This window comes from Arvicanthis niloticus, chromosome 11 (assembly GCF_011762505.2).
Source record: "Arvicanthis niloticus isolate mArvNil1 chromosome 11, mArvNil1.pat.X, whole genome shotgun sequence".
NCBI classification, from domain to species: domain Eukaryota; kingdom Metazoa; phylum Chordata; class Mammalia; order Rodentia; family Muridae; genus Arvicanthis; species Arvicanthis niloticus.
In genome coordinates, this window is record NC_047668.1 from 35,936,501 (window position 1) to 35,953,535 (window position 17,035).

A 17,035-nucleotide genomic window follows, 5' to 3' on the forward strand; every position below is an offset into this window, starting at 1 on the left:
GTGCTGTCCTTTGACGTAGCAATATTTTACTGTGGGTTTTATTCCAATTAATTTTTGCCCATGTTTCATCTTCCTTAAACTCCCTCTGTTTCATTTCACCTTTTAGGCTTTCTGTTTTTGTAATCTCTCCTCTCCTCAGAAATACCTACGTGTAATTTTTCTGGTGATCTTTGGGACTATCCTCCTGCTGCCAAGTACGTGTTTGATTCTTCCAGGGTCTAGCATTTTCATCACCTAGTTCTTACTTGGCTGAGATTTTAAGTATGAATATGATTTTGACTGAGTTTTAAGGGTTTGAGAGAGAAAATTTCTGCTGCTGATTTTGCCCCTCTTTCTGGCAGGACGTAGATTTAATCCTAAAGGTATTATGGTGCTGATAAGTATTTGCTGTCAGAGCTGAGCCCTGCTTTGTAAGGCAGAAGCTCTGTGAACATCTAGAGGCAGACATTGCTGTGTCCTAGTGCAGAAGATGCAATTGACCCCTTGCATAGCGAAGCCATCTTTTCCAATAGTGTCTCATGCTCTCTGGGGTTGCGATAATACAAAGGCCTTCTAGGAAAAGGCTGTAGACTGGGTTCTGTAGCAAACTGTTTGCACTGTCTTCTTCTTCCAGTCTTCTTTGAGGACAGCACTATTTGTTTTATGGCCAGTCCAACACATATATTCTTTCATTATGCTTGGTGTATGTTCAAAGACATCCATGACTTATTTTTTTTTTCTCAATTGAACATGGTATGGTTCTTTATGACTTGTGAGTTGGAGCTTCCCATTCTGGAAAATGTTTAGGGTCATACACCAATTCAAACCTGTTTGTCTAAGGTCTCAAGTTTTCCACAAGGACTGGCTCAGAAGTATCTGAGTTTGCAATGAAAGTAATAGAGGCTCCATCTATACCACACATATTCCAAAGTCCAGACTTGGGCAGCATTTAAGTCATGTTGATGAGATTTACAACTAAGTCTAGGGGTAAGCTCCTATATTTTCATGGTCCTAGCAGTCCACAACAGATCCTTCTTGTTCTCTAGTCTATTTCTGGTTTTACTTGCATTTCTTAATACAGGACAGTGTTGGGATTTTGTTAATCATTTATTTTCTTGAGATTATAAGTACTTCACTTCCCTCCTCCCTTTCCTCTTTCTGAAACTTCTCATATACTCCCCATACTCCCTCCTTTCTCTTTAAATTCATGGCCTCTTTTTACTTTGTTGTTGCAGGTGGTGGTGGTGCTGGTGCTAGTGCTGGTGGTAGCATGCGTTCGTGTGTGTGCGTGTGTGTGTGTGTGTGTGTGTGTGTGTGTGTGTGTGTGAGAGAGAGAGAGAGAGAGAGAGAGAGAGAAAGAGAGAGAGAGTCAGAGAGAGAGACACACACACAGAGAGACAGAGAGAGACACAGAGAGAGACATACAGAGAGAGAGACAGGGAGAGATAGAGACAGGGAGACAGAGAGAGAAAGAGATTTTAGATATAACCATTTGATACTTGATAACTAAATGGCATGCTCTTCCCTAGAAAACATTATTTCTCCTGCTTGCAGCTTTGATTGGTTGCTTGTAGTATTTTCAACCTAGGTTTGAGGCCCCATGAACTTTACTTGTCCATGTTAGCATGTCTGTAGGTCTCAGACTTGATCAGCTCCTGTTTACAAAGTCATGGTGGTTAGACTTTATGGATGTATTCCTAAGGACACAATCTCACAACAAATTCGTATTCCTCTGGATCTTACAATCTTTCTACCCCATTTTCTGCAATGAGCCCTGAGCCTCAGGTGCAGGAATTGTTTTGTAAATGTTTCACTTGGGACTGGGCTTTACAACTCTACATTTTGATTGTAGATTTCCGTAATGGTCTCAGTTTGTTGCAAAGAGAAGTTTCTTTGACTAGGGGTGAGGATTACACTATTCTACCTTATTCTGTAGGAATAAGGACAAATATTTAGAATGCAGTTACAGTTTATGCTGGGTTTGTAAAGTGGTGGTTGTATGCTCCTCTCCAAGTTCTATGACTTTATCAATGTTGAGTATTTGGCTACGTTTCCTGTACCATGCATGATTTTTCTCTTGATGTGTAGGTCTTAATTCCAATTAGAGAGCTAGATAGTTAATAGTATGATTTCTTATGTCTTTTCAGACATCCTTATTGTTGTTTATACTTCTGATATCATACCTTACTGTAGCACCGCTATAGTGTACAAAAAGAGTTGTGCCTTTTTTGAACCTGGGAAATCATATGTCATTTTTTTTTTGCCTCTGCAGTCACTTTGTAACAGCTCATGTGAAGAAAACACAAAGGAAAATCACCTACCCCGGGCCTGGGACAGATAGGGGAGTGTTGCTGCTGGAGCAGCAGAAGGAGGAGAGATAATATTAGAGTATTTTCAACTCTAGAGAAAGTTTTTAAAGCACAGCAAAGAGATATAGCTAAAAATAATCACTAAATATAATTGACTTGACTCAGACATACTTGACTCATTCTAAGAAGGCAGGATAGAAGGTCAGAGTGATGGAGCCTTTCTCATCGCAGATGTGCTTAACTCAAAAAACTCAGGTCCTGGACAGTCAATGGCCACCCAAAATCAACATGAAACACAGTTGCTCGAGCTCATTGTCTCACAGTTATAATTAAAGCCAGGGACACACACAGGAACAAGGTGTGATCAAACTTTTATAAGTATAATATAGACAAAGTGAAAGAAACTCCCAAGAGTAGAAAGGCCCAGGAGAGGAAAACCCATTGAACTGCTTGTTTAGGGGCCAAGATGATGCCTATAGAGACTCTGGGGATATTGAGTTTGAGTAAATTGGGGTATGTGTTTCCATAGCCTATATCTGTCCCCCAGGAGGTGATTACAGGCTGTTCATGTGTTGGTCACCCAGACTGGTGAGTAGTCACTTCTTGAAGCCTGTCTTTCCTCTTTTTTGACTTGTTCATTTGCTGCTGCTGCTGCTGCTGCTGCTGCTGCTGCTGCTGCTGCTGCTGCTGCTGCTGCTGCTGCTGAATCATTGTGCTGGTTCCTGTCAGCTCCACTGGCATAGCCATCACCAACCTTGTAGGTGTGCTTGGTCTCCAAGCTTGGATGCATCTTCCTGGCTGTTAATGAAAGTATGGTCACTTTGTTCTCACATTTTCATACCAATTTAGCTTCACCTTTTCCTTCATTGCCTACAGAGAGCTAACTCCTGTCAAAATGAAGGAAAAATAGAAGAGCTCAACAGGAAATAAGGACCACTGTGGTATATTTAAAGCAAATAATATCAGGTTTTGCCTTAAAGGGCCTTGACAAGAATGGCTCTAATTAAAATTTGGGAATTTAAACCTACAATGTTTATAAGAAACATGCTTCACAAAAAGACAAAACAAAAGAAATTCTAGGTCAAAAACCAAGCATGAGGACCATTCCTGGTATTTCATACAGATGAAGCAGGTGTCAGGAAGGAGGTCACTAAGGGAAATGTATAAACAAGTCTATCATCTCCTACTTTTATTCTTGCCTATTATGTTAAAGCTTGTCTTTAACAACATCAACATGTTGGCAGCCAAAGTACATGGCTTGAAACTAAAAATGAACCCCCAGACAGAGTTATTAAATAAACATGCTGGCAATTTAAGGATGGGTAAGATTCTGTACAGTGCCTTACCAACCTAAGACATAAATTCATTACCTTTGATAATGCGTATTCCATGATGGGTAAGGAAGGCATTCTTGTCAGAACGACCTAAGGCAGGCTCAGTCTTTTTTACAAAATAAAAAAGAGGGAGAAGCAGAGAGCTTTTGGGGCTGCTTGGCAAGAATCTGACATGGGACAAGGACAAGGAAATGGGCAGCTTGGCAGGAATATGACATTTGCCAAGGACAAGGAAGCGGGCTTCAGGCAGGAATCTGACATTGGGCTAGAACAAAGAAGTAATTTCAGGCAAGAATCTAAATCTTAGGCTAGAACAAAGAAATAATTTCTGGAGGGAATCTAAATCTTGGGCTAGAACAAGGAAGTAAACTTCAGACCTGAAAATGACTTTGGGCTAGGACTGAGAAGTAGGCTCAGATATTTTGATCATCCTGATAAGCCTTTAGAAACAGTGATCATGGGAGTGTTTGTGGAACTTTATTGCCTTGCTTGTTCCTTGACTATTCGCATCTATTGTATTGCTAGTTCCTCAACCTAGAACTGACCTTAATACTTGCAAGTAATTAAAATGATATAAAAGCAAAAAGGAGGAAGGGGGATGGGATGGGGGTTTCTAGGGAGGGGAAATGGGGAAAAGGGATGTCATCTGGAATGTAAATAAATAAAAAAAAATTTTTAAAGAAAAAAATTATAATAAAAATAAATTAAATTAAAAATATAAATCCCCAGGTTACCTTAGTAACATGGAGAAAATCCTCCTTTCCTGAGCTTGAGAACAGTACAATCTCATAGAAGGATAGCTGTGTTCCTCACTATCTGCCCACTAGGAAGCAAGAACAAGACCTCTTCCATAGGCCCTCTCTTGTCTGATCTACTGAGAAAGTGATTATTCAAACACCCAAAGGAGAGGCCATTCATAATTATGTTGAAACAGGATATAAATTGGCCTTGTCCCCAGCCACATTGAGGTATAGTGCCCATAGAGCTGTAACAATATAACCCATGCAACCATTTCTTGATGCCAAACAGGAAATTAGTTTCCTGTTAAACATGGAGTGGTGTCTGCTTAATAGTTACCTTCTATGCTATGCCTTGTCTTTCTGATGTGGTGATGTTTGTTTGCTATAGATTTGTGCAGTTTAAAATTTTAAATTATCTGCCAAGAAAATATTTTCATTTCTAAATTTGGCGATAGTTTCCAAATCACGAACCTTATAATATATATTTCTTACTATCTCAGACTGTGTACTTGAATATATTTAAACAAATTTTATTCTGTGTGTTGAAGGCATGTCACATGAGATTTTAAGATACAACTAGTGAGAAAGTTGCAACAGTGAAGCAAGCTGACATTGCTACCATCTCATAGGGTAACCAATATGTTTTGTAGGAGCAGCTGGAATTTACTCACCTACAGAAATCTCAGTATCATGCTGTTGTAAGCATGGTCTCCATGCTGCCCCTTATCTGCCCTATCTTGCCTGTCTTCAGACCTATGTAGCACTCCTGAAAGTTTTATCTCTGTGTTTGATGTATTTATTTTTGAGGTCCCATACATAAATGAAACCATGCCACATGTGTATTTCTACAGGTACTTAACAAAATGTAGCACAATGTCTTCCATATGTGTTGAAGCAAATGACAGGTTCTCTTACTAAGTTAAAATGATTTTTAGGTACATATACATATAACATGAATATTTTATCCATTCATCCATTGATAGAAATGGATTGTTTTTGTATTTTGAAATAGATGCTTCTATGAGCATGAGGGAGCAGCTGTCACTGTAATATGGTGATTTCATATAAGGCTCAGTGTACAAAAGTTGAGAAGGGGGGTTGGGTGTCATGGAAGATATGTTTTTAGTTTTCTTGAGACACTCACACACTCTTCTGCATAGTGGCTATGCTCACTACATTCTCACACTCTTTACTTTTTTTTTTCCTGTTCACTGTTGAGGATTGAACCTAGATAGAGTTGAACATGCTAGGCAAATGTTCTACCACAGACTAAATCCTCTGTCATCTCTCTTGACTTTGATAACAGGGGTCCAACTGAGTTAAAGGTGTCATTTCATCCTGGTTTTAACTTGCATTCCCCAGGTAAATAATTTTGAGCATCTTTCTGCATACATCTCTGTCACCCTATGTCCTCTTTGGAGGAAACATCCACTCAGGACCTTTGCTTCGTATTTCATCCATTGATTTGTTTTCAGTGATTGAATTGTAAGAGCTGTATGTAAATTTCATGTTAGCTCCATATTGGTTGTGTGGGTTGCATTGTTTCTCAGTCTGTAATTTATTTTCTCACTGTTTCCTTTCAAGTACGGAATTGTTTTAGTTTACTACAAACACATTTATTATCATCATTATTAATTATTGTTATTATTATCATCATCATTATTATTATTACACTCCATTGTTACACTCCAAGGTTGTTTTGTGATACTTTTTTGTGATACTCCCTCCAAAACTCATTGCCAGACCATTGGGTGACACGGCAGATATGTCCACTGTCCAGAAGCTCTCATTTCCCCTCCATAAACTCTGATTCAGTTTCCCAGTAGTTAATGTTAATAGTTAGTGGGTGGATTTTCATTAATGTTTCTATTGAGAGAAAGCCTTTGTATATACAAACTGCTGATATTGTTTAAATCAAGGAAGAATGTTAAATCAGAAAATACTTTCTCTGTATCGGCTTAGATAATCATGTGGTTTTTAACTTTTATGCTATTTAGATATAGTACATTGAATTCTGTCTTGTATGCCAGGGATGCAGCCTACTTGGCCACAGCATATGCTGTTTTTGATTTATTACTGAGTTTAGTTTGCTGATATTTTGTGGAGGTCCTATGCATCAATGTTGAATACACATGTAGTTCTCTTGTGGTATCATTGTCAGTCTTTGGTGTGAGATGACACTAGCCTCTAAACTAGCCTTCTAGTGTAGAGGTATTCCCTTCAGCCCTGTATTTCAGGAGTTGGAGGATGCTGACATTAAATCACCTTTAAAATATTTCATAGAATTCAGCTGGGAAGCCATCTGTTTCTAGGTTCTCTGTAGTTGGGAACTTTTCATTACTGGGTCAGTATTCTATTTACTGTTGTTCTCTGGTTCCCATGTAGGCCCAATTAAAATCATGTTAAGGTATATTATTCTAGGAATGTATTCATTTCCTCTAGGGTGCTCAGCTTGTTGGTCTGTGGTTGTTCTTACCCCCTGCTGGTGTTTTTACTTTTGTGGCATGTGGTGCGATGTCTCCACTTTCATTCACGGTCAGCTTCATTCTGTCATGGGCTGTTGGTGACTTGCCCTCCCCTGTGCAGCTAAAACAAACATCTGTACTTTTCACTCAGTGTTTGACTCTCCCTTATTTTCTCCTCAGTCTAGATAAAGGCTTATTTAATTTAAAAAAAAAAAAAAAAAAAAAAAAAAAAAAAAACTTAACTCTTAGCTTTACTGATTTTTCCTTGTGAATTTTATAATTTATGTTTTACTTATTTGTTCTCTTCTTCATTCTTTATATAAACCTCAGGTTTTATTTTTCTATGTCCTATATCCTTGGAGCATCATGATTTAAAGACATTTATATATCTTTTTCCTTTTAATGTAGACACTTATTGCTATGAAAGTATCTCTTAAAACTGGTTTGGGTGAGCCAGTGAGGTGCCTCAATGGGTTTGGTTGATATGCCTGAGGGGCCTGCTCTTTCCTGAAGGGACATGAAGGAGTGGATTGGGCTGGGGGTGGAGTGGGCGTGGGAGGAGATGACAGAAGGGAAACTGTAATTGGAATCTGTAATTGTAAATGTATAAGAGAATTAAAACAACAACAACAAAGCACCTAACACAACCCTGCTTACCTGAGTTTGATCCCTGGAGCCCAAGTTAAGGTAGTAAGAGAGAATTCACTCCACAACCTTGTCCTCTGTCTTCCACATATGTACCATAGCAAGCATGTGAACGTGCACATGCACACTAATAATGATGTGATATGATGATATGATATAAGATGCACTACAATGCGATGATAAAAAATGATTTAAGCTATACCCTGCACTTTCCTATTTGCTGTATGTCCCTTGTTTTTTGTCTTATGTTTATATAATGAATTTTTATGATAATTACTTAAGTATATAATGATGTTGAGGTCACGGTTGGAATGGCCTTCAAATTCCTTGTAGGTTTTAGTCCCCTCAAGGTCACTAATGAGAGGTTTGGCATATGCTAAGAAATTCTATTTGATTTTGTTATTTCAGTTGCTGAAGAATAAATCCTATAGGTTATAAAAATGCTTAAATGAAATTACACATATAAACAATCTTGTATTATATATTGTATAATGGTCAGTGACTAAGCTGCAGGAGTAATGATTTTTATTGTAACACTAAATAGAAACAACTTCCTCTGGTGACCAGCTCCTCCTTACATCAGTGCTAACACGAGGCACTTCATCTTGTTTGCCCAGTGTTGGCTGAAATACATTTTAATTTTTACTCATTATATGAATAGTCCATCTGTTTACTTGTTACACACACATATTGATTTTGTATATGTGTGTGAGCTGTACCTGTATGTATGTTTGTGCTTATGTCTATAGAAATCAGAGGTCAACCTCTGATGTCATTCCTCAGATACTGTTCATGCTGGTTTTGAAACAGGATCTCTCATTGGGACCAAGTAGTTTAGTCTGTCTGGCCAGTAAGCTGTAGCAAGCCACCTGGCTCTCCCTCCTAGCTGCTAGAATTACAAGTACATGCCACCATGCCCAACTTTTTACTTGAGTGGTAAGGGTCAAACTCAATTTTAGCCTAATTAGTGAACTCTGAGTCAATGAGAGACCCTGTCTTAAAAAGAGGTGGCCCAAAACACCTGAGGATCAACATCCGAATCTTTCCTCTGGCCTCTACATGCGGACTCTCACACATGTGTGTGACAACACACATGCTAGTATGCATATACACATGCACACATACACATAAAATGAAAACCAAATTATCGTGTCAAATGCTTAGCAATGTGATGAGAGCTTTTATGTCTTCACAGTAATGAATGTGCTATGGAGTGAAGCACAAAGCTGTTTGTGCATCTAACAGTCAGCCTGCCAATGTTCATAAACTACCGCATGCCTTAACCCTGAACTAGTGACTTGCGGATTTATCTCTGCAACAAAACCGTCACTTTATTGTAAGCTGAACGTCATGTTGATACAAAACACAGCTCTCACCTCAAGGGGAACAAGAGATTGTTTATGTTAGAGCCCAAATATGAGAAATGATGGCCCAGGAACTCACACTCAGTTTGCCCCAAATACCATGTCCCAATGTGGTAACAGGTTCCTGGTGTGTTTATAGTTACAGAACATTATAAATCAAGGCAGTTTTCAAACACACTGCGGGGGGGGGGGGGGGGGGGGGCATCAAACAAGCAGGTGAAGCAAAGCAGGGAAATCTGCTACAAGTTTCAGATGCTGTCTGATGACACCCCTTAGCTTTGAGGCTATGAACCTGCTGTTAACCCATCTCAAAATGTTTCACATGGTAGTCAAAACCCGGTAAGTCAGAAACAGATGTAGAACATGAAGCCTATTAAGGGGCCTGAAGAGAGCCCAGAATGATTTGGCTCTGGGTTTCAACAGCCCAACTCCTCACAATCACTAGGTTCTGATCAGCCAATCAGCTTAGTAGTCTTTTACAAAACTGTGGCTTGTCCCCAGAAACTTCAGTTCATAGCAAGCAAAGGCACTATGGTATATGAGATATGTAACGGGAGATTCTGATACTAAGGTCTACTTCCCTAATTGGTTCTTGATTTGTCAATAAAGAAGTCCTGGAGGCAATTGCTGGGTGGAAGGTACAGGTGGGACTTCCAGGTCCCAAGAGGAAAAGGAAACGCAAAGGAAAGAGGGGGCTTTTCTGCCATGCTTTGGAGGAAAAGGGACACAGAAACCATGTAAGACTTGCAACTAGGGCCTGCTGCGTCCAGCAATTGTGCTTAGCAGGCAAGTGAAGGTAACAAGGCTGAGTGTGTGCCTTTCATCCTCATAGTCAAAAAGAAGCTGGGTTAGGGCTGGTTGAGATCGATCCAGGAGCTAAACCGGGTGGAACAAAAGGGAGAGGCTAGTAGCATGGCAGCTCCTGGGCAAGGCGGTACCGTGCTTTTAAAACTACACGCCACAGAGATGAAGTATTGAAGTAGCTGAGAAATCGTTGTCACATCTTCTAATTTACATTCTCCAAAATGTCCACGATGTGGGCAACAGAACACTATTCTGGTGAGAGGCCCGCTCTAAAGCAGTGCCAGCGGCCATGGCAACGTGAAAAAGCTGCAGCTGGGGCTGATGGGAAAAATGGCAACGAGCCAACTCCAGGCTGAGCATTACAGGCTTCCTCACACTTTTCCCTGAGAAGGAACTGTGGCCAGGCTGGGGCTGTGCAGCTTGAGGGGTGGGGAGAATGGGTGAGGAATGTGTTAAATTCTGTTCCTCAGGCAGTTCCCTTCTCACTGCGCAGCTGTTGATAGAAATGGCACTATCATGGTTGAAAAGCAGCACTGGTATCAAGTGGCCGTGAAGCACATTTGCCGGAGACAGAGAACTCCCAGGCACTTTGATTGAGGATGTACCAACTTCGGTAGAAGCATGGAGCCTTCTCATCCACCTGGAGGATGGATGGCAGCTCCTTCTCACTGGATTACTGCTGGATTCCTAGACTCAGATCATTGCTTTCTGCTTAGGTTGAGCTTGGATGAGGAGAGCATTTTAAACACTGTACATGGGCCACCCCTCCCCACTGATGTACTTTGGCTATAAGGCTGAAATCTGTTAGGATGCAGGTACTGAGTGGACCTATGGTTCTGGTGTTCATGTTCACAGAGTGAACCTCCCAGATACTTTGGGTTTGTGCCCCCATGCCTTGTTAATATCTGGTGATAACTATGTTGTGAAAACTAATGGGAGCGCCAGAGAACAAATCATAGGACCTGGCTGGTAATTTCATGGGGCCCACGGCCTGCTTCACAGGTGGCCGTCTATAGGCCTCACACCTGCAGAAGGGAGTGCTCGGACCTGTTGCCTAGGACAGAAATGCCAAGTTCAAGTGCTTGGCACTCAGAAGTATCAGAACATGAAGAGAAACAGAATAAACTGTGACCTGTTGGTTGCCCTGGAGTGTGCACACGTTGATAGGCAGCTCATTCTCCAGGTTGGCTGCACAATTGGTGAGCAGACTTTATCCAAGAGGGCTTGACTTCTGGAGCTTTCTTAACTGTGTGAATGTGACTAGGGCTTTCGAATTCTCTGAAACAGTGTGTCACCTGAGTTACCTCAGGCTTATGCTTCCAAACCTGACAACTAAAACATTGTCTGTCTGTCTGTCTGTCTGTCTCTGTCTCTGTCTCTCTCTGTCTCTCTCTGTCTCTCTCTGTCTCTCTCTCTGTCTGTCTCTCACTCTCTCTCTCCTTACCCTGCAGAGCCTGAGAAGGTGACCAGTTGAGTTTCTTTTCCTTTCTGCATTTCAGTAACTGCTTCATTTCAAGTTTCTCTCAGCATCTGATATGCATTCTTTAATGCACTTAATTCCAGCAGTGTATTGAAGACCTATTCAGTTCTGAATGAACCAGGAGAACCATCTTGTAACCTGTGCCCGTTTCTATACACTGAGCAACAGAAAGGCCTGTGCTTCCCTTAACCATGGATGTTCTAGACATCTATGTCCTCTGTCTGAAATACTAAATGCTTCTGGTGCTATGGTGACAAATACATCTATAAGAGATGTACTCAAAGGCATAAATAAGAAATCTGTGATGTCTATATTTTTTTTCTAAATTCATTGAGGCCTACCTTAAAATTACTTGAAGGGAAATCAACTTCAACAGGGTAGAGTGAACTAGAAGCTGGCAGATTTAAATAGGCAGTAATAAACCATGCATGCTCAAAACTTACAAATTGTCCACAATTATATAGACTACCATTTCTAAAAAGCCTGTCTCTGTAAATTTCATATATCGTAACACACAAACTTGCATGTACACATAAATGTAAATTTATTCTGTTATCCATGATCATTTATTGCTAACTCTCTAGGAAGTTAATTTTCAAATCTTTTGGGAATTGCATTTCGTGTTCTTTTAATCAATATAACAGACTATTCATTTCTGCCCTGATTAGTATGACTATACATACTAACCTATTGTCTGATGGATATATTCACATTGTTATATATGGTGATTTTGTAACAGAAAGGTTGCATATGTATTTGGCTTTTAAGTCAGGCTATCCCAGTCTGCTACACTATATACACACAGAAAGGGAGATGGGTACTGGACAGGGAGAGTGAGAAAGGGGGAGAGAAGAGAGAGATTTTCTTCCTTGGTCTCACTAGGGAGAGGAACATTTCTCTGTCCTAGGCAATAATGACTTCAGCTGAAGGAGCCTGAACCCCACCCTGCACAGAGTAAAGAGGGTCCTCCCAGAATGAGGAACTCACTTTCTTCAGGTCTCCAGGAAGAAGCAGAGTAGAGAAGAAAACCAGGACTCAGGAGACAAAACATGTGATGATGTCAAGATCGTATACCTTAGGCACTGACCCCTCAGGAAGTGAAAGTGGGGCTGTATGGGACTAGTGAAGAGCAGGTGAGCATAGGACTTCAATGTTGGTAGTCCCCAGGGTAACCGAATGCCTGAAGTGGGAACAAAGACAGACCAGAGGGGACCAAAATCCACAGAACAGTGCAGAATGTTACTTGTCCTGTGAGGTAGAGACTCCTGAATCTTTTTTTTTTCCCCAAAAGAATGAGGCCACATGGATCAATATTTGGCAGGCTCCCGTAGTCACAATAAAGTATTCCTGTGGGGGCATAGATGACACCATGAGGCAGTTAAATGCTCAAAACAACACTGGGGTCTGTGGCTACAGAGGGTTGAGAACATATTTCCTGGACAATGACACTGTCCACCTCAGGGTAGAAAGCCATGGGAGGGACAGGGGTTTGTTTTTATTAGGGTTTTGAATTCTTTGTTTGTAAATGAGAAAAACCTAAGTTTATTTTAAAGAGGCAGATTCAGGTAATCTTTATTTTGGGGTACTAGCGAAGGAAAAAGTCTATGGTTATCTAGCTAAAGACTGTAGCTGCCATGGTGAGTCCTGGGTTGGAGTGGGGCAGGAAGAAAGCAGGTTGCTTCTCCACCCTGCCTAGATTTGGTGCCAGCTGCGGTCTCCTCACTACTTTGCATCTAGACCACGATGGTGGGTTTTCTGAAGATAGTGGGCAGGTTCTGCAGAGGCACACTAAGGAGCACATCCCCTGGATGCTGCGTCATATTTATGTCAAAGCACTCAATTATCTCTGGCAAGCTAATTGTAGTTGGGTATAAGTGGATGTTTTCATAGGAAAAAGTGATTAGAATGAAATTATAGTTTTGACTTAGAAAGCTTAATTATCTCTAAATTGGTTTGGGCCCTGACTTTTTTTTTTTTTTAACATCTGAGTGTCTGGATTTACTGATGTTACCTGGTTCAGATGGCAAAGGAAGGCAGCAGAAGGCCCATTTCAGGTCTTTATTGAGTCCTGTTTGATATCTTTGGCAAACTTTTAAATGGCTGGCATACAATATTTAAATGTATATTCCTCAGTTTCTCTGTAGCTGTGAAAAAAATTATGAAAACACTCATGAGGCAGGAGGATTATACTGAGTCACCATTATATGACAGTGCTGTTGCTTCAGGCCATGGTGAATCTTGGGAGCATCTTGGAAGCTCCAGCATGTGGATGGCATCCTGGTATCAGAAAGCAGAGAAAGATCTGGAAATAGACAGGACAAGATACTCCTTTCAAAAACATACCCTCAGGAAGCCACTTCCTCCAGTGGGGGTGTGCCTTCTACAGTCCCATGTCCCCAGTAGTCTAACTTCTGGATCCATCAATGAATGAAACCACTGGTCAGCTTGGAGGTAGTCTAATCTAGTTAGATCTAGAAACTCCCTCAGGAGTTCAGTTTGTTGGGAGTCTCCTAGCCATTTCTCCATCTAGCCAAGTTAGCCATCGAGATGAGGCATCACAAAATGTGTCATTAGAATGTCATAATTACATGTTGAAGGGCCAGCATCTTCTCTTTGTCCTTCATCCTAGATAACTGTTCTCTCCTCTGAATGAATTCCAGTTGTTTCAACTCCTGGGGTCTCTGGGCACAGAGGTTTTCCTAACCAGGACAACTCCTGATACAAGCTACTTGGATCAACGAATTTGTTGAAAATTAACATTTTATGTGACTGTGTGCTTGACATACTGTCATTAGATGAATTGGTATTGTGCCTTTCCATGTCAGTTGAACACCCTGCTTGTCCTCATCAGCATAAGCCCTTTCCTCAGAAGGCAAGTGCCTGGTGTGACTTTTCTTGGTGGCAGCCCCTGTGCCATGGACAGGTTATTACCACTTCTGTTGTCACTGTTCTGGGTGCTGACCCTGAAGGACTCTCAGTGTCCTGTAGTCTCTCATCTGGAGCTGTTGAGGTAGCCCTGCTACCCTGAATACCTGTTGCAAATGGGGACAAGAATTACTCAGCCCCACGGGCTTGAGGATGTGGTTGAGGATGGGCATGGATTTGTAGGATACCAAGAAAATGAAGCATTACAGAGAAATATGTCCAAGATATATCTGTAAATCTGTTGAGTTTCTACCATACACGAAGAGAAATGTGTGTGCACAGGTTAGCAGGTGGTGGGAAAGGGGGCAGCTATCATCTGTCATGGCAAACGGCACCTGCACTCACTTGTCCACATCTCCACTCTGTATCCACAGACCAAAACAGCTCTGGCCTTGTTGTATGATGAGGGGTTGGAAAATGCCTATGACGTCCGCCTGAAGTTGACAAAAGAGGTGCTGACTATTCAAAAGCAAGATGTCGTCTGCATCGGGGGAGCTCCTTCTGGTGCTAATGTAAGTGTTCCTGCTTCCAGGGCATGGCTCACACCAATCCAGGCCCAGGAGCTTCAGGAAAGGCTTTCAAAACTTACTGTTCATGACAGCATCTTGGAAAAATTTGCATGTTGGGAGTGCCATGTTACATGGTACTCATCCACAAGTACCAGCTGATTACATCACAAAATTAAATACTGTTTTTGTGTTTCTATCTCATTCCTTCTCCACTATTGTTAGTATGTGGGAGTGAAAGAGGTTTGCTGTACACATGTGTATAGGTGTATTTGTGTAGCGTAGTCACATGTATGAATATGTGGAGGCCAGAGGTTGACATCAGGTCCTCCAGTTTTTTCTCCTTGTTTCATGAGACAGGATTTCTTATCAAACCCAGAGCACCTCAGTTTGTCTAGGTTGGCTAACCAGTGAGCCCAGTGGATCAACCTACCCACACACATTGCTTAGCATGGACACCTCTGGCTAGGGATACATTTTTTTAAAAAATGATATTATATATCTTTAATCCCAACACTTTGGAAGCAGAAGTAGTCATATATCTCTGTGACTTTGACTTTGAGGCTAGCCTGGACTACATAGCAAGTTCAAATCTAGTAAGATGCACAAAGTAAGAGTGTATCTAAAAATCCAAAAGAACACAAAAGTAGCAGTGGCTTTTATTGTTTGGAATGAAGTGTTCTTCACATAGCTTGAGCCTCGAAGTCTGATGGAACTCGTCATTTATAGGAGATTGGATTATGAGAGCTTTTAATGCATAGACCAAACCGCTCTTGGATCCATCACTGTGATCAAGAAAACTATCTCTAGAGATCTATGGGTCAAGAGGCTGTCATGTGCACCATAAACATATGACAGCCTACAGCAGGGGTGACAGAGAGCATTGGATCTTATGGAACTAGAATTGTAAGCAGTTGAGAGCAGCCACATAGGTGCTGGGAGTGAAATCTGGGTCCTCTGCAAGAACAGCAAGAGTTTTTAACCACTGAACCATCCCTCTAGCTCCAACAGTGATTATTTTTAATAACCTGCTGGAGTGAATTAGCTAATGTTTTAGCCGTAATTGTTTTTAACTATGTTTGTAAGTAAAATGGATACATAATTTTTTTTCTGCGATAATTAAATTTACTCCACTAAATGAATCAGTGTCTCTATAATTGTTTTCTCAAAAAGATTCTCTGAAGTGAAGGATATTTTTTCTCCTCCAGGACTCAGCTGTAATCCCAGGGACTCAGGTCTGAGGGAAGGACAGGCTGGGATCTCAGCTTCTTTATTCTCTGTGGACAATCTGATCTGGATGTTCTGTTCATTTTTGGCCAATGTTAGCATTTCTCATTTTTACAGAGGTCTGTAGTTCATCTATGTTTTCCAGTGTATTGGTGTTTCATAGTATGTCTTCAGAGTATTATTTTAATGTCTGGTTTGGGGTTTATTACATCATTTGTCGGGGGAGCGGGGGTGTCTCACCAGCAGTTTATCTATCTTATTAACCTTTTCCAAAGACATACCTGTATTCAGCTTTGCTTCTGAAGTTTTTTGCTACAATTTGCAATTTAGTTACATCTTCCTGTAGAGTTATTATTTCCTTAAGTGTTTTGTATACTTTTTCAGCTGGTTGTTGTCATTCCCCAGACATGAGTCTTTGGTTGAGGGAGGAGGGGGCTTGGCAAGTAGTAACTGTGTATCTTCATGGGTACCAGTGTGATGCTCGAGGCCTTTCAACAATGTGTACTGGCCAACTGGAGACTTAAGCTATCCTTCATCTTAATCATTTGTCAAAAGACCATTCAAAATCCTTGCTTCCAGCTATTGTAGCTTCATTGTATTTTTGGTCAAAAACCTTTATACGATGCTGATACTTCAGAATTTATCAAGACTGCCTTTGTGCCATAATTTATGAACCTTTCTGTGAACATTCTATGTTTAACCCAAAAAAAGGTATATTTTCCGTGAGCTATAAATTTACATATTTGTGTGTAACGATACATTTATTATTTTCAAGCATATTAAACACATTGTTCAAATCTATATAGCTAATTATTTTTTACCAATTTACTCTATAAACTTGTGAAGGGAATATATTTAAAATATTGAAATAAAATGGTTGATTTATTTATTTATTTTTTTTTAAAAAGTCTTCTTTAATGACTGAAAGAACCATGGTCAGAGTCAAGGCCATAGTATGCAGAGCTGGATAAGGAATCAAATGAGGCTTGTGTGTGATGCGAGTGGCCACTGGCAGTGTGCAGTCTGGACATCCCACTACAGATGAGCATCCCGCCCTGTGCACACACAGACCCTCACTCACTCATCAGAGGGACAGACCCAGAAGGGATGATGAAATGTGACAGCACTTTCCTTCTGGGAAGTGGATGTGTTCCGAGGGTACTTTAGTAAAGGTCTCAAATTGTGTTTCATGCCCCTCCCATGATATATTATGAAGTGACCTTTAGAAGAGATGGCACTTAGGTTTCAGCCCAGCCC

General features: G+C 40.8%; 1 protein-coding gene across 1 annotated transcript in view; it reads left to right on the plus strand.

Annotated features, from left to right (window-relative positions):
• Sntg2 (syntrophin gamma 2) overlaps positions 1 to 17,035 on the plus strand; it is a 190,311-nt gene that overhangs the window by 47,912 nt on the left and 125,364 nt on the right. The window contains exon 2 of the mRNA XM_034514198.2: positions 14,420 to 14,557. Coding sequence (XP_034370089.1) covers positions 14,420 to 14,557 — 138 coding nt within the window. The remainder of the gene's footprint in view (positions 1 to 14,419; positions 14,558 to 17,035) is intronic.